At 39.4% G+C, this 22,790-nt stretch overlaps 1 protein-coding gene across 3 annotated transcripts in view; it reads left to right on the forward strand.

Annotated features, from left to right (window-relative positions):
* Nucleotides 1–22,117, forward strand: part of capn15 (calpain 15) — a 58,516-nt gene extending 36,399 nt beyond the window's left edge. For all 3 annotated transcript variants that reach the window (XM_015051976.1, XM_015051975.1, XM_015051974.1), the window contains 10 exons: nt 2,533–2,741; nt 6,011–6,194; nt 7,371–7,594; nt 10,178–10,303; nt 11,333–11,485; nt 14,423–14,584; nt 14,663–14,898; nt 15,337–15,506; nt 16,523–16,701; nt 18,918–22,117. In XM_015051976.1, the coding sequence (XP_014907462.1) occupies nt 2,533–2,741; nt 6,011–6,194; nt 7,371–7,594; nt 10,178–10,303; nt 11,333–11,485; nt 14,423–14,584; nt 14,663–14,898; nt 15,337–15,506; nt 16,523–16,701; nt 18,918–19,095 (1,821 nt within the window). In that variant the 3' untranslated portion in view covers nt 19,096–22,117. The remainder of the gene's footprint in view (nt 1–2,532; nt 2,742–6,010; nt 6,195–7,370; nt 7,595–10,177; nt 10,304–11,332; nt 11,486–14,422; nt 14,585–14,662; nt 14,899–15,336; nt 15,507–16,522; nt 16,702–18,917) is intronic.
* Nucleotides 22,118–22,790: the final 673 nt, after the last annotated feature.

Raw genomic sequence — 22,790 nt, forward strand, 5'->3', positions numbered from 1 at the left:
TTTTTTTTTGCCGCCCTTTTCTCCAGCTGGTTGTTGAAGTTCTGACTAACCGCAGTGACACATTCCCCCCGTTCTGCTCGTGCCAGCCTGTTCCCGGACAGTTCTGTCTGAATAAGGACTCCGCTGTGAAATGCCGTCCTATAGCCTCGTCTTTGTCTGCAGATTTAAGATGTCATTGAGTCACATGCAGATATTTGGTAGCGAGCTTTCCTCCCTACAGAGTCGCTGGTCTGCCTGCCAGCTCTGTGTCGTCTGGGAGACGACGGGAACGCAGCAGGTTTTCCCTGAGCAGCGTTGAATTTGCTGATTCCAGTCGGAGGTCTTAACATGCTGGCACCGGTTCAGGGATTGAGTCAGAGACGGTGCGGCCATGTTTACTTGGCAAAGACTCATCCATGCTAATAGATGTCTCATCCTAACAACATGTGCAAATAAAAGAAAATAAATTGCTCTTTTTTGTGGGTTATTTTCATTTTTGTCCCTTATTGCTTGAATTAAAGTGCCAGTACCATGTTCTAAAGTTATTCACTCATCTAAAACATACTTGGAGTGTTCCTTTGATTTATTCACACATGTTTGAGAAATCCTTTAATCTCACATAGCAACCAGTCAGCTGTGCAAAATGCACCGCTGGATCTGGCCCCGCCTTCGAGGCGTAGCTTCTCCCCCTCTCAGCTCCTTCAGACTAGCCAGGAGCAATTAGCAAACGCCTGGTGGAACTGAGCATCATTATAGGAGCTGCTTCTCAATGAGACCTGATTTCAAGGCGTTAAAGTAGGAAGTAATTTTATTTTAAGTCATATAAAATTAAAATTTTAAGAAGACATATCTTCATGAGGTTGTCTTGGTAAGGCAGAGTATCTTCAGTCAGAGGCTTCTTCAGATTCGCTGTAATACAGACTGCTACAGGAGATCTTTCCTGCCAACAGCGGCTACAATAACTCTGTGAAGAATCTGAAATAATGAACTACAACAGCATTTAATTTCCCTTTGGGATTAATAAAGTGTTTTTGAATTGAATATTTGATAAATACAGCACTTTTTTAACAACTGAAGGTATAATAGTTACTTGATTATGGTATAAAATTCCTGGAAAATCCATAATACTGCCCCTTTAAAATTGCAGACAAGTCAGTGGTGTTTGCCCTGCACAGGGTTCAGATTTAAGCCTGCGACCTCCTCATCCTGTAAGCCACATGGGACGGTCGAGGTGGAGCGGATGCATCGGTGTGACTCCGTCTGGGAACCGATGCTGCATCAAGGCTGCAGAATAGGATTGTGGGGGATGGTTAGCAATCAATTAGCTTCACTGTGAGCCACCAGTTGTGCCTTGCAACACAACAGGCTCACTCCTTCCACAGCGGTAGGAAACAGAAAACGTTTTGCTGTGTGCTCTCTGCGGCGCGCTCAGATCAGCAGATGCTGCCGCTTTGGATGTCTTTATATGCTAACTCATCCATGTATGCAAAACAGAGGCAGCATGAATTAAGTGGAAGTATTAAATGTTTTAAAGAGGAAGCAGTTTGAACGTTTCTTCTTTATTCATCGAACACGGATAAGATGGCACCTGGAAGAGACTTTTATGGATTTTCTACTAACATAATACGCTTAAATTGAGATAACAGCATAAATAAATGAAAATGGATGAAATGATGCTTACATGACTTCAAATTTATTTCTGTTTTTACATCCCAGCTACTGTGGAGTTTAATTTACAGGAGGACATATTAGTTATCCCGCGACGTTAGGGCTGGACGATATGGACTTAAAGTTTTATAGCCATCTTTTGTGGTGCTGTTGTGATGAATTAAAGAGATTATAATAGCTATTCATTACTATTTTTAGCTAACTGTTTGGTTGTGACTGCGTGGACAGAAATTATGGCCCCACAATCACAGATGTATCACTCTTGGAAAAACATTTCTTTTTATAATATGTTTTTAGGACACCGCTCCCAAAAAGAAGTGGGATTTGTATCACTAAAATGCTCATATTTTAAAAATGACTGATAATTATTGATATATTTTTATTGAACAAACAGAGAAAAATTTTAAAAAATAACAAACCCAACACTTTATTTTATACTTCATTAGTTAGAATTTATCATGAAAACAATAAATCAGAATTTATCACAATAAATGATAATAAACGATACGATAAATGCCCACCCTGATTGTTAAATAGTTTTTGTTGTTTTTCTTATTATTTTGTCTCTCTTTGCATCATGATGTCACATCATGATGAATCTGAAAATCATCTTTCGACCCTCGACTTGACGTCCCGTGACCCCCTGGGGCATGCCGCCCCCTACTTTGGGAACCCTTGTTCTAATAAGTCTAAAGCTGATACTGTTAAAATAGTTCCTGCAATGTTATAGCTACTAATATGATTCTAAAACAAATCCTGAAAGAAAAGAAATGAGATGCAGATGCAGAGTACCGTTTTCATGCGTTTTTTTTTAGATGTTTGCCAAGCTTTGAGCGAATCCTCTCCAATGTCTGCCGTCTCTTCCTCTCCCTTGTGTTTTTCCAGAACTCTGTGAACTTTGTGGATGACAGTTTCCCCCCAGGACCTCGCTCTGTGGGCTTCCCCGAGGGCGACAGCGTCCAGCAGCGGATCAAAAAGTGGCTGCGTCCCCACGAGATCAACTGCAGCAACTTTAAAGACAGAGGTGTGAAATGGTCCGTCTTCCGCACACCGCGGCCCTCCGACATCCTCCAAGGGCTCCTCGGGAACTGCTGGTGAGAATCCGGAAATGCATCCAAAACGCACACATTCCCAACAAATCTGCGACTGAAAACTGAAATTAGAAATAAAAGGTTTAGGAGAAGACAAAAGAGGCACCCAAACCAAGTGAAGGAAGTAAAATAGGAAAACTGAAGAAAATAAAACAAAATGAAGAGTAGAACTGTGGCTGGACAGATTCACCGGACGCACTGCAAAAACACGAAATCTTACCAAGTTTTTCAGTCTAGTTTCTAGTGCAAATATCTTAGTACACTTGAATTAAGACAAAACTAATGTACATGCAACTTTTTAGCAAGATTTAGTGGCTTGTTTTAAGTAAGTAACTCCTTAATATTGGTCAAAAAGTACTAGTTCCACTGGCGCCGTTACCTAGCAACGCCAGCCCAGCCGTTACCTAGCAACCGAGTTCTAATTCCACTGGCAGATTATTTCATTCATAATAAGACATTTTCCCACATTGTAAGTTAACTTAGCTGCCAACTTTATAATCATCATTAATGATTTGTTTACTTAAAACAAATTCTTATATCTTGCTGAAGACTTTCAGGTACTTGTAAGTAACTTTCTTATTCCAAGTGTACTAAGATATTTGCACTAGAAATTAGACCACAATTACTTTGGTTAACTTGCAAGTAACTTTTCGTCAATATATAGGAGCTTTTTTAAGTCAATAATTCTTGAATATTGAGGAAAAAGTACTACTTCCATGTATAAGAAGACATTTAAATTGTAAGTAATCTATCCATTAAAAGTGTCAAATTTTGATTATTTGTTATATAATGACACTTTTAATGCAAAGTTGACACTGAGTGGATTTTTCATTCAACTTTCAATGCAACGTTGCATTAAAAGTGTCATTATTTACCAAATAACACTTTATGAGAACAGTCATAAACATTTATGAAGACTCCTTCATGTTCGTCACAGGGGTTATGTCATGTTTATGACAATAAACTAATTCAAATAAAGTGTTATTTTATTTTTGTGAGTTAGTTTCATCTTATTTCAAGTGTACTAAGATATTTCCACAGAAGATTTTGTGTGTTTGCAGTGCAGAGAGATAATTGGGGCACATCCTTTATCTGTGTGCCCTTCAGAGAGCCTGCTGAGAGTGTTGCCATCTTCCATCTTCCTCCACACACATAAAGGAACAGTTAAATGTCCAAATCCAAGTTTCCACTTCATCACCAGGACACAGGTTATCAAACATCGCCCTCTCCAGAGGCAAATCGGTTCTGTCGCGACAGGATGTAACCCAGATTCTCACGGTCGAGCGAACTACCGAGCGCTCCTCACCTTCGTCCTTGGAAATGGTCGCAGCTGAACTTCACAATAACATCATCCAGAGGCTGCAGATGTTTTTACTCTGTCCAGCTGAAGACAAACTCGTTTAGAGCCGGAAATGTTGCATAACCCTCTCTGAAAAGACAACTTGATAAATATCTACCAGAGGGAAAAGTGAACACTTTTATTTATTTTTTTATGTTTTAAAACATTTACAAAAAAGAGGATTGATAAATATTTTTTAAATGAGATGTTTCCAACGTATTACAAACAAAAAATATCACTGATGCTTGTGTCATTTTGTTGTGGAAATTTAATGCAGGGTTTATTCCATAAAAAAAGCTAAAATCTGCATTTATCTGTTGGTTCTGCACTTTTTTAGCCAAATTAAGAGCCGTTGTTGAAGGCGGCACACAGAAACCCTTTTTGCTGCTAAACTGAATAAATCAACAATAGATATATTTGGAATAGGCCTTTTCCCTAAAATAAGCATTTTGGCCATTTTGTTATTTATTAGCTATGTTTATCGTAGCTAATAAATAAATAAATAAATTGGCCAGTGTAAGCCAGTGTCTTATACTGGCTAACTATGTTTATCATACTGACTGGAGTTAGCCAGTGTAAGACAATATGGTGGTGATACCGCGCATGCTACCGACTGCGTTTAGGCTAACGCTAACATTTTGATTCATTTTAGCTTTACTCTGATGTTTGCAGACTTAATGATGTAAGTCTATGTTAGTCAGCATGCTTGTGATTCTCCACATGCTATCGATTACATTTTAGCTTACTTTAGCATTGATGCTAATTTTTAGCATAAGAATGCTGGGTTCCCACCGACGGGCAGGCCCCGTTTAAATTTCTTCAGAAACGTTCTAGTTGTTTTTAATCTGTTATTCAGGCTCTTCTTCCATCAGATTGGTGCAAACTGCTCTTCTACCGGGAACCTCCGGTTATTCATGGAACGTCTTTAGAAATCTGAATGTGGATGCTAACATTAGCATTTTGGACATGTTTAGCATTGAGATTCTATTTAGGCTTGAATAGCTTTGCTAACAGGCTAACTCCTTTTAGCACAACTTGAACACAACAGCAGTTGTTTCCAGCATCCAATTATATCATTTTTGGGGGTTTTTGAAGCAGAAAAATGGCTTTGTTGTCCATAGATGTTGTTGCGGATGTCACATGTGCGTCAGATTTATGGGTGTACCAGAAACACAAGAATTCAAAGGTTCCAACTCTGGACTTTTGTTTAAAAGAAGAAAAAAACACTATTTATTGCTTTAAAATTTTTAGTGTTATTGGTTAATCGTAATTTAGCGTTAAAGTCCTGGTCGTAGTTTACTTGCTCCTGCTTTGCTTCATTCACAGGCTGCTTCAGTAGACCAAACCGCACTACTCTGGCTTTGTCATTTGTAAACTCGGTTTGGAAAATCAAAATACTGTTTGCATAGAAGTTGGCAGTGAATCAGATGCATACAAGACTAATTAGATTTGCTCATTGACTCAAAGCTTCCTCTGTTTTTTGTTTCTTCTGCATTTTTCTCTTTGAAATAAATTCCTCGGAAGTCGGATCGTCATGTTGTCCCCTCTCACCCCCCCAAACTTAGAAGAATTACCATTTTCAGATGGATCTGGGTTTTTGATGAACTCATTTCTCGTGCATGCTAATGAGGAGTTGAGTCTCTGCTGCATGGCAAATTAGCAGTAAAGGGGAGTTAACCAGAAGGCGTGCAGGCCTGACTCTCAGAATGCAATTGATTTCTGAATGAGGAGAAATTATGCAGAAAGATTCATAACTGCTCAAGGTACAACTGTGGAAAATATTTTAATGCAATGATTATGGTTTAATGGCTGCTTCTTCCTGTTGTTTCCACATCCATCCGTCAGTCACAATCTGCTCTTCCCCTCCGTCCTCCATGTTGCCGTTTCATTTTATTTTATGCTCCAGGTGACTGACGGCTCTTTGTATTTCCAGGTTCCTGAGCGCATTGGCAGTGCTGGCGGAGCGGCCGGAGCTGGTGGAGAGAGTCATGATCACCAGAACCATCTGCCCGGAGGGCGCCTACCAGGTCCGGCTCTGCAAAGACGGGACATGGACCACGGTGCTGGTTGACGACATGCTGCCCTGCGACGATTACGGATACCTCCTCTTTTCACAGGTCAGGACCTCAACGGAGGGATGGATCCATTTTCAATTATTAGAACAAAGCAAAGAGTACAATTCCTAGCAAAAGTGGGATTTTTTCTTCACATTTTACCACTAAAAACATTTATGCAATAGATTATCATAAAGTACTTCATAATTGTTTATAATGTGTATATTTTTAAAACTTTTTTCTACATTTTAGTTCAAAAGTAAATTGTGAAACATGGTAGTGGCAGCATGATGCTGTTTTGATGCGTTTTTTCAGCAGGGACATTAAATCTCATCCGAGTTGATTGAAAAATGTAACCTGTTAAAAGCTGCATCAAGTAAGATGTGTTAAAATGACCTACTTAAAGTCCCGATCTAAAACCAGTTACAAATCTGTGACAGAAATAAAATAAAAGAATGTGGTTTAAATATGATCTCCATCCAATCAGACTGAGCTTAAGAAAAAAACTATATATATACTGGATATACTATATAAATATTTAGAGCATTTAATTTTTAAAAATTATTTTATAAAGATAAAGCCTCCTAAGAAGTGGAGCATTAATGTTTCTAGTGACTCAGATCCATTTTATATAAAATTATTCTTTGAATATCAGCATACTAAGTTAGAAGTCCGCTGGATTCCTTAAACAGTTAGCATACCTTCCAGCTAAATCAAAGTTTGTTTTTAATGATTGCATCATAAAAAATGTTTAAGAAATTCTTTGCAAAAGCCCCTGCATCACCTGGGGGAGCCCTGCAGAAACCAGAGTATTTATCTGTGGTGCTGAGATCAAACCAGCTCATTATTTCACTTTTATCACAAGCGAAGCTCCAAGGACCCCTCAGCAGCAACGGCTAATTAATCAGCAATGACTCTGCAAATAAAAAGTTATGGAGTATGGAAGTAGTTAATAACATACAACATACCTGCTGGAGGAAACTGTTCATCTCCACAGCAGGTGAACAACATTCCTTATCGAGATGTTATCTTGTAGAAACTGTGTTTGCACAATCAGGCACAACAAGGAAATTCCTTCGCCATGGCGACAGAGTATGTAGGGAGTGGTACCTTTTATCTGCGTATCGTTTTGATAAACCTTTGTACATGTCATTCATTGACAGATTGCCTGACTGGAATTAAAAAATTCCACGAAAACAGAGATAACATTCACTCTGTTTCCTCCTGATTTCCCTCCAGGCTCAGAGGAAGCAGCTCTGGGTGGCTCTGATCGAGAAGGCCCTGGCCAAACTCCACGGGTCCTACTTCGCCCTGCAGGCGGGGCGCGCCATCGAGGGCCTGGCCACTCTGACCGGGGCGCCCTGCGACTCCCTCATGCTGCAGGTCAGCTCCACTAATCCCCGAGAGGAACCCATCGACACCGACCTGATCTGGGCCAAGATGCTGAGCTCCAAGGAGGCTGGGTGAGAGCTGGGCGGGGCTACTGACCGCACAGGAAGTAGTTCATGACGCTAATTAAGATCCAGGGTTCCTGCAGGTGCTGGAAAACCTCAGAAATGCTTTTCAATTGGGCGACAGAAGACATTACTTCAAAGTATCGACCCTTAACACATGACGTCACGTTCTCCAGAACTCCGCCCACTCCGCCATGATGGAGTCAAAACAACCAATGAGCTCCTTTAAAGTCTAAAACCAGAGATCTGTAACATAATATCGCTTCTATTTAGTTGATTTCTCTTTAAAATGGTCATAGGATGCTGTGACAGACTAGGATGTAAACCAAACTTTTCATTTTATTTCATAACTATTAACGAGGAAAATTTTATAGCAGCTGTTAATAATAATGACTGTTGGCATACTATGTCTTTAACAGTTAAAATTTTACTTGTAATGTCTCCTTTCCTCCTCATAAAAATATTTAAAATAATAATAATAATAATAATAATAATGACTGTTAAATCGCGTATTTGCAGCAAACACTTTTTTACAAGGTAAGAAGATTAACGCTCATGTACTTTATAAGTTTGATTAGAAAGATATCATTGCATTGTGGAGAAGGTGCGGCTAACTATTGGTAACCATGGAGACAGTGCCGCACCTTCATGTAGCCTAGCATGTATGGGGAAAAAGTGGTTAGCATCTCGTCTTTTGGACGTCTTTAAGTTTTCTCCGGTGTAAAGGGAAACGCTGCTTATGACGTAGTGATATAAATCATGTGGTGTGAATTCAGGTAAAGTCGTAAATTTGATAAACGCGTCAGGAGGGAGGAGGTACGGGTCGGTTTCTAAGCTAGCTGTTTCCAGCTTTTGTAAATCCCGTCGTCTATGAGCCCCGACTAGGTGAGTTACGTTCAGAGACAAATTATCTGAACTCGAACAAGTAGAAGCCATGAATAAACTGGCAAAAATAACTTGGGAAAACAGTTTCAGTCGCTCTGTTCAGTACTGTCGTCCCTCACTTCCGGCGTCCATCATGGCGCCTCCAATGATTTAGTGACGTAGCTGCAAAGGGTCAGTAGAGGGATTATTAGTCAAAGTCACGTTGCGTCATCCGCCGTTCTACTGCGCATGTTTCCTTCAGAAGGCAGGCAAGAATATTTTATTCCATCTAATTAAATTATTTACAATCAGGCTAATAATTCAGAGATTTTTTTGTAACTTTCTTGTTCAATAAATTCAAACAAAAGCCACTCGTCCAGTTGGACGTTCCATGAAAAGGTCAATCTGAGTCCACTGAATTATTGGCAGCAGCATTTTATTCCACCTAGGAAGGAAAAATAGTTGAATAGAGAATCGCTGGGATGGAAAACGGAGACAGTACACAGTTAGCTGCATCAGTAACTCTATCAAGGGCTCTGTCCATGAAAGAGACAAGGTTAAATACATAATTATTGGGGCATCTGGGTCCTCTGTGGCTGAAGAACAGAGAGAACATGGAGTTACTGGCAGCAATAACTCATCTGATGGCTCCTTCCAGGAAGGTGACACGTCCAGGCGCAGAAACATCACAGCAGGCGAGAAAACAACTCGCTGCTGTCAACAATACCAGCAAATAATAGATAAATGTACAGATAGAGAGGAGTAGGAGCAACTCTAACTACAACCTAGTCTGTCTGCTGGGAACTTGTTCACCTGATAACTGAAAGATCTGCCTCCTGTTTTATTTTAACTCTTAAGAACTGGGAAGCCTATAGTTGGAGAAAAAAAAATATTTTACATAATATCCCCCATTTTAATAGCTATAGCTGAAAGTAATCTGCATTAACAATAAAGATTTGTTCAGTGTTGACTAGTGAGTTTGCATAATTTTCACAAAAAGAGTGATCCTGACAACCGAGCCCTGAGGAACGCCAGATGAACAGACTGGTATTAGTGAATAAACCAGCCGATCCCTGCAGAATTATCGAACTGGACCAGACTCCAGGGGAAAAATTAAGTTTATAGATTTACACAGGGCTGCCCAAACTCTGGCCTGGGGGCCGTTTGCGGCTCTTGGAATGATTTTGTGCGTCCCCAGTCCAAAGTTCAAGAATAGCTAAGATTTATTTCACCAGCTTGTAAAAGGTGATGCAATTAAAACAAATTCAAGAAAAAATTTCACTGAACAAAAAATGATGCAGGCAAAATTCATCTTTTATTAACCACTATTTTTTTTGCTTTCCTTTTAATTTGGTAGCACATAAACCACAATCAGTAACTCTTACTTCAAAGTAGAATGGTGGACCCATTTATTTATTAAAAAAATAAGGCCTGTATCATATTCTATTAGCCTTGAATACAATGTAGAGATTCTTTCTGTGTACAAATCAGGTTAGTAGGTTTTATTAAAATATGTTTTTACAGTAGAATTGGTTTTGCATTTTTCAAAACAAGATAAAACTTTTTAGTTTAACAGTTTGGATGCTCTAATAGAAACACACTGGGGCGATAAATCATGGTTGTATAAAATCAATATTTTGTTGTTGTTTTCCGGTTTAAGCCTGTAATAATTAGCATTCAGCTAAGATTGGATCAAAGGATGTGACTGCATGTGTTTTTATTTGTTAGGTTTCTAATGGGAGCTTCGTGTGGAGGTGGGAACATGAAGGTGGACGACGCCGTTTATGAGTCCTTGGGTCTGAGGCCCAGACACGCCTACTCCATTCTGGATGTTCGAGACGTTCAGGGTTACAGGTAAAACCCCTCTGACTGCGCGCCGCGTCTTCATCCTTTGTTCTCCTTCTGTTGTTTTTCCACCACTTATTCACTGAATGGTGTGAAATGTGTTGCTTTCTCTTTGAAAATCCTTCTTCTGTTACTCGTGGACAAATGAGCTAAAGACTTGATCAGCCTTGAAAACAGATGCACATCACTTCACATTAATCATGGCGATCATTGGTGGATAGTTCATCACAAAATGAAAGCCTCTTCTGTCTCGAAAGAAGCTTAAAGTGCCAAAAATTATCACATTTAATCTGCTCAAGTGCCACCTGTGGTCACTTCAATTTACTCTGAAAATAAAAGGCTGAACGGCAAATCGTTTTGGTTTCAGGTCATTGAGGAAATTACAAAGACGTTTCAGAATTGATTGAATCTCCATTTGCTGATTCTCCACTTTGGGTTTTTATGATGTTTCTTAGTGAGGCGGTGGAACTAAAGGTGCATTCACACCAATTTTGTTTAGTCTGCTTTAATCCAAAGCTGGTCTGATTGCCTAGAAAGTGCAGTTCGTTTTGGGAGGTGTGAATAATTGAACACTGATGTGGACCAAAAAACCCACAAACCGAGGTATTGGTTCGGTTGAAATGAACTGTGGTGCAGTTCAAATTCGTATGTGAACACAAAGTGAACTGGACAGTGCTCTGATCTAAAGCACAATGCATTCTGGGTAAATGCAACCAAAACAAACATGCAAGTCTAACGCTAGCGGGAGAAATGGCTCCTGGATTTTTACCAAACACAAAAGAGAAATCCTATGACTGCTAAAATCCATTTGTCTTCGTTTGGTGAAGAAGGAAGTTGTTGGATTTCATGTTGTTTCCTTCAGTGGTTTTTAGCGCCCCCACAGGCGAGGAGGGGAACAGGTTTTCCAATTGGTTTAGTTGGTTTGTCTCATTTCGAAAGCAAACCTCAGCAGATGAAAATGTAACAACTGTCAGTTACAGTCCATAATGGAACCGAGTCTATCAGGTGTGAAAAGAAGCTGATGAAGTTGTTTTGCAGGTTGCTGCGGCTGCGTAACCCCTGGGGTCGCTTCTCCTGGAACGGCAGCTGGTCGGACGAGTGGCCGGACTGGCCGCAGCACCTCCGGCACGAGCTGATGGCTCACGGCAGCAGCGAGGGCGTCTTCTGGATGGAGTACACCGACTTCATAAAGTAAGAATGATTCTACATAAAGACACCCTGCTGTAATTTTGTTACTGTTGTTTTCCAGGATTAAACTTACACTAACTGGATGGTGAAGTATAAGCTTCCACTAAAGTTTTATGTAGTTAATGTGTTTAAAGCTTCACTCTGCTTTCTGTGTTTTGGTTGATGACATCAAAAGTGGCACAAAAAAAGCATGGAAGTCTTTAAAAATGCTTCAGTTTTCAATTAGGTATCTTCAAAGTTTTGAAAGTGCTTAATTTTTGTATAAAGTCCTTGAAAGTGCTTGATATTAAAACTGCACAGTTTTGTAATAAAATGAAATATAACGTTTGGAAATTACTTCCAAATTTAGACATTTGGAAGTAATTTCCAAATTTAGAAGCCTAAATTTGGAAATTATCTATTGTTGAAAAGATATTTTCATAAACCAAATTTAAAAATTACCCATTTTTTTCTCAGACTGAAGTTAAATCAGACAATTTTTTCCCTGTTTTAGGTTAATTAGAATTAACAATATTATTTTATGACATACAATTTTGTTGGCCAAATACTATCATAACACATTATTATTAACGGTAATAAATTATATCATATAATAGTGAATAGAAACTGTCTTCTTGAGTTCATTTGTATTGTTTTTATCTGGAAAAGTTTGAAAACTGACCTTTAAATGTTTGAAAATGCCTGAATTTTACCGTGGGAACAGCATAAAAACTTTGAGTGCAGGTAATAAACATCGAAATAAAATCACAGATTTATTCAAATTGACCTCTTGTGATGTCACAAGAGGCTTAAGGAAGCTTGTTCTTGGGAACATAGATTTTATTTTTACTGGTTTTGTTTTACAACTGTATTATGACACAAATGGAAAACCTGACCTTGACATGTTTACAGCTGGCTTTAAACGCTCATCTGTCTGGAACGGTTTGAAGAGCAGTGTCAACTTTAACCTTGACTTAATGTTCCCGGTGTCTTAATGAGCCATTTCTGCCAAACAAAACTCATTTAAGACTCAGCTGTCACATGACTTAGTGCAAAAATAGACAACTTGTATAGACAATAGACAACTACGCTTGTCTATTGTCTATGCAATAGACAATAGACAAGCGTAGGTATCTGCAGATACCTTTCCTTAGGACAGATGCAAAGATAAATCTATCTGTCACAGAATATCCTCATTGTCTCCTATGAGTTAACCTGTTCAGAAACTCTGACCGCTGCCCCCTAGTGGCTCCCAGGAGTCACTGCATCCTGTTGAACCGATTCTGAATCAGGATTCAGGTTTGTGCAGCGAACCATCATTTCTGTGGTATTTACAGTCACTCTGACGAACTGTGTTTTCTCTCTCCATAAAAGCTGAGTCAGTGTGTGTGTGTGTGTGTGTGTGTGTGTGTGTGTGTGTGCGCGCGAGACTGCTAATGCATCCCTAACCCACTTCTTCTTCTTGTGTTTACACAAACACTGTGCGGTCATAAAGGCAGTAATTCCCAGCAGCAGCAGCCGTCCCTTAGCGCTGACGCCCCGTAACAGCTGATGTCAAACAGATTCTTATTAGAAAAACATCTGCGTTGCTTTATGATGACGTGATGGCAGACATTTAAAAATCTCTGCAGAATTAATTTCCCAGCTGGTTTTCACACCAAGCAACATTGTTTTGGTGGATTTTTAGAACATTGTGTTCATTGAAAGTCATTACACACACACACACACACACACACTGGGATGTTATTGTATGATTTCGATGGTTGCCTTGGTTGCAGCCAGAGGCTTAGATTTGTCATGCCTCTCAGTGATTGTGAAATCTTTTCCATATTGAAGTTAATCCGGTCTTTTAGTCGGATGAAACATTAAGTATTAGATTGCGTTTTTTTTTTTTTTTGTCTGGTTGATCATGTGAGTCTGAATCTCTTCTTCCCATAAAGTTGACCATCTTGTTCCTCTTTGTCATAAAGCACCAGATGTAAAAAGCATTTATTCCCCTTCAGACTCTCATGTTTTCACTTTTCCACCTTAAAATTTGTTACATTTTATTGGGACTTCCTTCCTTCCTTCCTTCCTTCCTTCCTTCCTTTCCTCCCTTCCTTGTCTCCTATATTTATTATTTGTGTCCTTCCTTCCTTCCTTTCTCCCTAACTCACTCCAGCTGAGTAGTTTAAGGCAAAGGGGTCCAAAGTGCGGTCTGGGGGCCACCTGTGGCCCTTGGGCTGATTTTGTGCGGCCCCCAACTGAAATTAAAAAAATGACACAAATTTGTCGAAAAATTAAACTTTTCAAAAATTTATTTTGAAAATTTTAAAAAGTTTTCTACAAAATTTCTGAGTTTTTGGCAGAAATTTACTCCTTTTTTATATCTACATTTTTGTAAAAATCCCCTTTAAGTTTTTAGTCTACAATAAATACCAGATGACTTTATTTGCTGGATTTTAGGTTATTTTTTGGTCCACGGCGACTTTAGAGTCTAAAATTTTGGCCCACATGACAAAGTTTGGACACCCCTGGTTGAAGGGAGAAAGAAAAAACAATCATGAGTCTGTTTCTTTTTCACACGTTGAGTTCACCGCGGCTGTTTCGAAACGTTTCGGTCCAGACGAGAATGGCGTCGCCCCCGTTTTGTCTCAGAAACTGTAAGAGCTTGTCATCTTGATGAGCAATTTGGCTCCACTGATGAGCATCAGGTGGACAGATACAGTTGATGTTGATCAGCGCTGGGATCCTGAAACCCAAAGGAGGCGATAAAACTGAAATGGAAAGAGAAACCCAGAAATGTGTTTGTCTGCAGATCAAGATTTAAAAGGAGATTGGAAAAACACAAGAATGTTAGAAAGGCAACTCACGATTATTTCAGTTCGATTCTGATTATTCTGACGATTAATTAATTAAAGATGAAAAATTGGTCAATTACTAATTTTCCAAACACGATTTTGTTTTTCTCGTCTTCTCCAGATACTTTGACTCAGTCGACATCTGTAAGATCCACTCCGACTGGCAGGAAGTGCGTCTCCAGGGCTGCTTCCCCAGCAAAGCCAGCGGCCCGGTCACCGTCACCGCCCTCACCGTGTTGGAGCGCACCGCCCTGGAGTTCGCTCTCTTCCAGGAGGGAAGCAGGTAACCTCACCCCCATCATCAACCCGTCCACCTCACCTGAGCTCCGTCTGACTCCGCCCTCTGCTGCTTCGTCTCCAGGCGCTCGGACACGGCCGACAGCCACCTGCTGGACCTCTGCATCATGGTGTTCCGCGCTTCGTTCGGCAGCGGCAACAAGCTCACCCTGGGCCGCCTGTTGGCCCACAGCAAGCGGGCCGTCAAGAAGTTCGTGGGCTGCGACGTGATGCTGGAGCCGGGGGAGTACGCCGTCGTCTGCTGCGCCTTCAACCATTGGCAGATGAACGTGAGCGGGACGGGAGCTCCGCCCACGCCCAGTAAGACTTCCTGCCACGATATTAAATTCTGATAAATTGTCCTGGAAGTTATCGTGATAAATGACAATATTGTTCAACCAAGAACACGTTCTTTCAATAAACTTTAAATACTGATGAACATTTAACACTGGAAGACATTTTAAATATCCAAACTAAATAAACGAAACAGAATCATGATCACTGCAAAAACACAAAATCTTAATTTTTATCCAGTTTCAAGTGTAGATATCTTATTACACTTAAGAAATCGCAGCATTGCAACCCTGCTTTCCTTCCTTCCTTCCTTTCCTTTTTCCTTCCTTCCTCCTGACCTCATATTGTACTCCAATATTTCCTAATGAACCTAGAGAGCAGCTCTCTCTCTCTGGTTTGGTTTCTGTTGTCTGTCCGTCCTGATGAAGCCGTAACCGCGGCGCGTTGTTCTGTCCGTGTCCACAGTCTCCAGTCCCACCAGTGGGGCGGCCCGCCGGCCCAGCCACGACTTCCCCGGCTACATCCTGGCCATCTACAGCTCCCGCCAGGTGATGGTGGAGCAGGTGGAGGCCACGCCCACCACGCTGGCCGACGCCATCATCCTGCTCACAGAGAACAAAGGAGAACGACACGAGGTGAGACTCACCTCACCGACCCAAATAAAGAGAACATTTCTGCCTTTATCTGGTTGGAGAAGCTTTGACCTTCATCCTTCTCCGTTTTGGTTTTAATTTGACCTTCACTGAACATAAGTCAGCAGTATGTCTCCTCTGGTTTGTTGCTTCAGTAAATTCAAACCATGGGTTTTTAAAACATGCTGGCTCTTTACTTTAAATGAGTTGATGTAGATGTAAAAATGTAAACATTGTGTTTGCAAGGTGTTATCAGTTTCTGCTCCTACGTGTTTTGCTAGCTTGACTGAATTCCTGTTAGGCACATTTCTCTCTCAAGAGTGTCGCTAAACTTGTTGGATCAGTTTCAACATGAAGACAAGTTCTCCTGATTCATGCATACAGTTATTTTGGAATGTTAATCCATAGAAGACTGGATAAATTTGTAAAAAAAAAAGTTCCTCACTTTGTTTCCTTCCCTCCTTCTTATGTATCAGGTTATTTTTTGTCATTTTAAAGGCCACTCTAACACAGAAACTTCTTTCTCTCGTGAACAAATCTGTTTCGAGTGGCGTGTTTTGTTTTGTTTTTTTAAGATGTTTTAAGCTTCTCAACTCTTCTGAACTGTTTTTCTTTAAAAAAATAACCCTGGGTTCATTTCCCAGCAGCACTCTGTAGCTACTACCCGAGCAGCAGCTTTTTAACATCGTATAAAGATATGAGTTCTTAGCCTGCTGTAAATAATTCAGGATGCTTTTTGTGAAGAACAAAGTTCTTTTGTTACAGAGATGATTTCTTGGAAGAGAAATGTTGTTAATGAGTAATCTGATTAGAGATGACAGCTGCATAGTTGAACACTATGTAATCAGTTTTTTAAGATGTATAATTCACTTAAAAAGTATAACTCCAAGGTCTTTTTTTAAACGCATTAATATGAAGAATTTGATGTTTGCTTAAAAATCCTCTTTGAAACCTATCTTGCATCAGTGACAAATTCTTTGTTCAGCCTCCACCTAACCTAGCGTGCAATGCATCCTCAGGGTCGTGAGGGCATGACCTGCTACTACCTGACCCATGGATGGGCGGGGCTTATCGTGGTGGTGGAGAACCGCCACCCCAAGTACTACCTCCACGTTTCCTGTGACTGCACCGACAGCTTCAATGTGGTTTCCACGCGTGGCAGCCTCAAGACCATCGACAGCGTTCCACCTTTACACAGGTACACACACACACACACATACACATTTTTATGAAATATGAGGACTAAAGGCAAACATAGGACAAATGGGTACATGCCTCTCCAAAGGGTCTAAGGCCTGAGAATCAAATGGTTTTCATGCCATCCTTCCAGGAAAACATTAATCTGTTACACACACAAGTTTTTATTTTTGCCCATATAATGAGCTTTAGTAACTACTTTTATACCCAGTGGTGTCCAAATTTTTTGCCATGACAAAATTGTTCAGTTGAAAGCACCTGAGGTTCTAATAAAAAGTAATTGAAAATTTACTTTTTGTGATTTTTGTTTTATTTTATTAATAATAAACTAAAGTAGAATTTTAAATTGCTGTAGAATCAAAACATAAAGGTTTTGCCTGTTCACTTTTGTGTTGTCATAAGACTGGCTCACAGTTTCTGATTTTTTTTTGGGACTGATTACTTTGTGTTTGAGTAAAAGTAGGTTCATGTTTGTAGTCTTGGTTACGCCATATCAAAGACAAATGCAAAAATTATGTTTGTTGATTTGGAATAATTTTCTTTTTGACATTTTGATCCATAAAATACCAAAATTTCCACTTAACTTTACATTTAGGTCCATCTGACTATGTAATTTTTAAATATGAAATAATTGACAATTTGATAAGTTACTCAGTACTTGAGTAGACTAATTAGTGCGACTCTTGCTGGAGTATAATTTTTGCGTCTTCTGCCCAACTCTGCTTACAAGTAACCGTTCAGTAAGATATGAGTTTGTTTAAAGCAGTGTTTCTCGACCCTGGTCCTCATCTCGTCCCTGTCCTGCATGTTTTAGGTGTTTCCCTTCTGCCACACACCTGAATTGTATCTCTGGGTGATTAACAGGCTTCTGCAGTACTTGATGGTCATGCAATCATTTGAATCAGCTGTTCTGGAATAGAGGCACATCTAAAACATGCAGAGCAGGGGGGCCCGAGGACCAGGGTTTAGAAACACTGGTTTAAAGGCAATACCTTAAAATTGATAAAAGCAGATTATTTCACTTGTAACATGTTTCACGTTATGTTATTATGCCGTCATGTCGGTCATTTTAATTACACAGCATACATTTCACAATAAAGTTGGAAAAGTTTACAATTATTAATCAAACTTCAATTTTTATTACACAAACGTTGCTACATATTCATTTCCTCTATAAGTTATAGAGTAAATAACATTATAAATATGCAGATAAATCATTCAATATGAAGAAATAATTACTTAAATTTCAGAGAGTCACCAACTACATTTGTAACTCCTTTGTAAGCTGTAGCTTAAGCTGAAGGATGTTGAAGATACTTGGACGATATGAGTTACGACAGCTAAAATTCAATATTGTTTGGTTTTTATATTTGTTTTATATTTTATATTTGTCTTATTATTTTTACAAAACTTAATTTTATTTTCTATTTTATCATTGATCCACCTGTAATGTTGTGTTTGTTGTGAGACACTTTGGTCAGTTGAAGCTGTTGTAATTGTGCTATAGAAATAAACTTTGACTTTGACTTGATTTATTTTACCCCTGGGACAAATAAAAGCTTTTTGAATCTGAACTGACTTCAGATTCACTGACTTCATGTTAAACTGGCAGTTTAACAGGAATATGTATGGTGTTTATACCCATTATGTAAGGAGTAAGTAGAACAAATGTTGCAGCAGTGCTTGTATAAACATGTTGGCCCCGTGGGGTTACAGCTCTGCTCTTCATAATCTTCCTCTGGCTGGATTCAGCTGTTAATGCGTTCAGGTTTCACATTATTAGGTTCTCCAGCATTTAATGTCTCATCCAGCCGTACAGACACGCTCCAGTCCACATTAATGCAAATTAAACATTGTGGATATATTTAAAAACTGTTCACTTTTGTAAGGACTGGGTCATTTTATTTCCAGTTGTTTTGTCTTGAAATAATTTTAATTTGGTGTTTTCAAGGTTTGGAAAATCTTTGATTTCTGTTTGATTTTCTTGACAGTGCTTGATGTTCAAACTCCACATTTTTGTCATGAAGTCTAAATCTATCATTTGATTAAATGCCTAAATTTGGAAAACCTTTACAGATGAAACCAGATATTTTCATAACCCTACATGATTTTTCTCACTGTCTGAAGTTAAATCAAACTAAAGAACTCCATTATATTTCATCTATAAACCTGTATGAAGCTCAGATTGAAAGCGCTGCTCTCTGTCTCCCCCTGCAGGCAGGTGCTGGTGGTACTCTCCCAGTTGGAGGGAAACGCAGGGTTCTCCATCACCCATCGCCTCGCCCACCGGAAGGCGGCGCAGGCCTCCCTGGGCGACTGGACTCCCACCAAGGCCACCCACAGCCCCCACCTCACCCCTGACATTGACGGGCTGCACAGGCCCAGGCCTCTATGACCCCTGCCCTCTCCACCCCCCACCCATAGACTTTAACCCAACGACCTGTCGGACCACTGAAAAAAATCAAGCTGTGGGGAGCCATGAGTTGCAGAGGAAGGCGAGTTTTCTGGTTTTGGAAGTGCATATGAATGTGAAGTCTACAGAGCGTTTACTGGATCTCCAGATTTTTTTTTTTTAGCCATGTGGAAGTGCCATGTTGGGATGAGAAGAGGGGAGATGGGGGTCGCCAGGATCTAGACCAAGACACCATGGGAAGCTAGCTTCAAGCTAAACTACTGAGCCATGGCCCCGCCCACACGTCGTCCTCAACAGGATGCTCACCAGTCCTCAGTGTGGTACATTATGAGCCAAACCCGCTGAGTTTACAGCATAATTAATGTTTCTTTTATATTTAGTCTTACTTCTTTTGTAGCCTGACCTTCACCGCCTTTTCCATTAAGGTTGCAGATGAAGCCATTACTCACCCAGTGCAGTCTGTCCCCACTCAGAGTAGCTCAGGACCAAACTTTGTTTCTGTCATCATGTAAATGTTTAGTAGCAGGCTGTCAGAAAGCTGGATTTAGTGTCCGTCTTTTTTCTTTGCTGTGATTCTGGGACCTTCCGTCTTTTAAAAATGCTGAATAAGGAAGGAAATCTCTTCTTGGATTAGACAGCACACACATCCTTTCTGATAGATTTTCCTCCTGAAAGGAATAGTTCAGAGTTTTTAAAGTGGGTTTTTTAGATATCTCTTGGTGTTTTCCTGGATCTGCATGGTAAATCTGATGGCTAAAAACCAAAATGGACATCTGCCATTATAAACCTCCCCGGGTTTTCAAAAACGCATCAAAACGTTGTTTTTTTACACCTTTAAATCCTCATTACTGCACAGAATCCTATAATTATTCGCACAGGAAATCGATGTTGGAGGTGGTGCGTCACCAATAGTCTTCCTGTTTGAAACTCATTCTGAGAACAAAAAGTGAAGCAAATGAATCAAACAGCTTTAACATCTATAAAAGCTCAGATCAAAATGTATTGTTGAATCTTTGCACTGCAAAAACACAAAATCTCACCAAGTTTTTTTTTTCTTTTTTTTTTCTGGTTTCTAGTGGAAATATCTTAGTACACTTGCAATACGACAAAACTAACTTACATGGACATTTTCAACAAGATAAAGCAGCTTGGTTTAAGTCAGTAATGCATTATGATTGATTAAAAAAGTACTAGGTCCAGTGGCTTCACCATCTGGTTGTAAACAATCTATTTTCATTCCCACTAGAGGTGCAGAAAAAAAGCGATTCTCTAGAGATATGAGAATTGTAATTTCTAGTCCTGAAAATTCTGAATTGATTCAAAATGCTATTTTAATCTGCTTAAATTTGTGTAAAATTATATTGTGAATATTTGATATTTTTTATTTAAGAAAAAGCCAAGCAGCTAAGCTAAAAGCTGGTAATTACTGATGAAATTTGATGCAGTATGAAACCTTTTAAAGTTTTACGTAAATGTGTTTACACTGTCTTTTCCTCATCAGTCACAAAACTTAAACAGAACCTCTTGAATAGAAACATTAGTTTCTGAATTAAAAATTGTTTCTGAATCAAATTGTGACCCAAAAATTGGAATCACACCAAATTGTTAGCACTGAAAGATTTGCATCTCTAATTGCCACCCTGTTTCACTCAGGAAGACTGTTGGTGACGCACCGCCTCCAGCTTCCATTTCCTGTGTAAATCATTGCAGATGTGATGGCAACTAAAGGTTCATTATAGCATCATAAAATGCTATGATGTTCTGGATTTGGGTGTGTGATATAGAAGTCTGCTTTGGTCTTTGTTAGCCTCAGATGTTTATGCTAAATAAAGAAGCCATGAATTATGTCTGCAGGTGGAAAATCCAGGACTATCCCTTTAAGAGATCCATTTGTATCTTTGCTTATAAACTTCTTGTTTACGAGGTAACGTCTCATTTTAAAATCATGTTGCACTCAAGGTGAAGGTCAGCTGTTATCCATTGTTTGTCAAAATGTCACTTTAAGTTTTAGTGTAGCTGGAGAGCACTGAGGAGCTCCACCTCCCGCTAGGGGGCGCTCTAACGAAACTGCAGGAACTTCTCAGGCATCTTCTGGGCCGTTCTCCGACAGGATGTCAGCAACACGACGTTTGGAGACGCCAAACAAAAAAAACCCAGAGCTGTTTTCATTCCTGCTGTATTCTCACATCTGCAGTCAAAGCCATCACTCCTCCTGATTGCGTCCCCGTCGCTGTGGCAACACAGCAGCTTCATCAGAGAAACGGGACAGATGAATGCGGTACTAAAGTCAAAGAGAAGAACGGCAGACTTTAATTAAGTTTTTGTCTTACATTTACTTTGTGTAATGGAGGAAACACTTGAAAGCTGATAAGCAAATTTCCTGATGCGTTCATAATTAGTGATTAGTTGTTGTACGATTGGGCGCTCAAACTTTAAATCCTTAACATATTTACTGAGATGAAGAAGAATTTGTTGTCGTCTTTATGGTTTCGGAGTTTTTTCCTCGTCTTTCATCTTTCTGTCTGTCGGGTTTGGGACTGTTTGAGTTGTGCAGCTGTGAGCTTACTGTCTAATTTATTCACACAAGTGATTTGCAGGCATGTTTTCCAATGAATGCTGTTGATTAGCTGAGCTCATGAATGACGGAGAGTTGGGATGAAGTTTGGTTTAGATTGAAAAGACATGAACGAACACTGCAAAGACAAGGCACCTCAAACTTTTAATGTCATCAGATTCACTCTTCTTTTATGTCCTCTTTTCTTTTTCCGTCATCTTCTGTTGAGTTGTCTTGGAGGCGCCCCCTGCTGGTGAAAAGAAGTGGTTGGTCCAGCCAACTTAATGCCTTTTCTCTCCTCATTTCTTCCTCCTTGTAAATTGTACAGACTGCAAAATTACAAAACTTGACATATTTGAAAATAATAAGAGAAAAAAAATGAGCTGATCCTTTTAAACTTGTAAAAACTTTACAGTATGATAATAGAGCTGAACAGAAAAATAACCTGATGAAAAAAACAAATGCTGACGAATGTGATATATATTTTAGTGATTTTTTTTTTCTTTTTTTCAGGGGGAGTGGGTTGAATTATGAACAGCTGTATACATCTGTACGTTTAATTTTCAATCTCAGGTTCCGATGGACCAAATAAAAAATTTTTGTAATTAAAAACGAGTGTTGGCGGTGATGTTTTACAAATATATAAACTGAACGTCTGTTCAACGACCACAGGATGTGTCTTTAATAAATGAGAATCTACTTGTTGCTCCAAAGTACGGTGGTGGCATAATCATGCTATGGCCTACTTTTCTTCATCTGGATCTACACTTTCTGTCAACACTGCAAAAAATACAAATCTCCCTAAGTATCTTTGTCCAGTTTCTAGTGAAAATGTCTTAATACACTGGAAATAAGACAAAACTGACTTGTAAGTAACTTTTCAGCAAAATATGGGAGCTTGTTTGTTGTAAGTAAATGATTCCTTAATGTTGAATTTATGCTAGTTTCACTGGCAGATTATTTAACTTAGTGAGACATTTCCCCATGTTATGTGTAAACATTAAGAAATGATTTACAGTTTAATAATATAACTTATATTAATAAAAAACATTGCACTAGAAACTAGACAAAATTCTTGCTAAATGTGTTTTTTGCAGTGAAGAAGAGTTGGATGAACTTTTGT

Source organism: Poecilia latipinna, unplaced genomic scaffold, assembly GCF_001443285.1.
Source record: "Poecilia latipinna isolate Pla-1442-1.1 unplaced genomic scaffold, P_latipinna-1.0 Scaffold1077, whole genome shotgun sequence".
Classification (NCBI taxonomy): domain Eukaryota; kingdom Metazoa; phylum Chordata; class Actinopteri; order Cyprinodontiformes; family Poeciliidae; genus Poecilia; species Poecilia latipinna.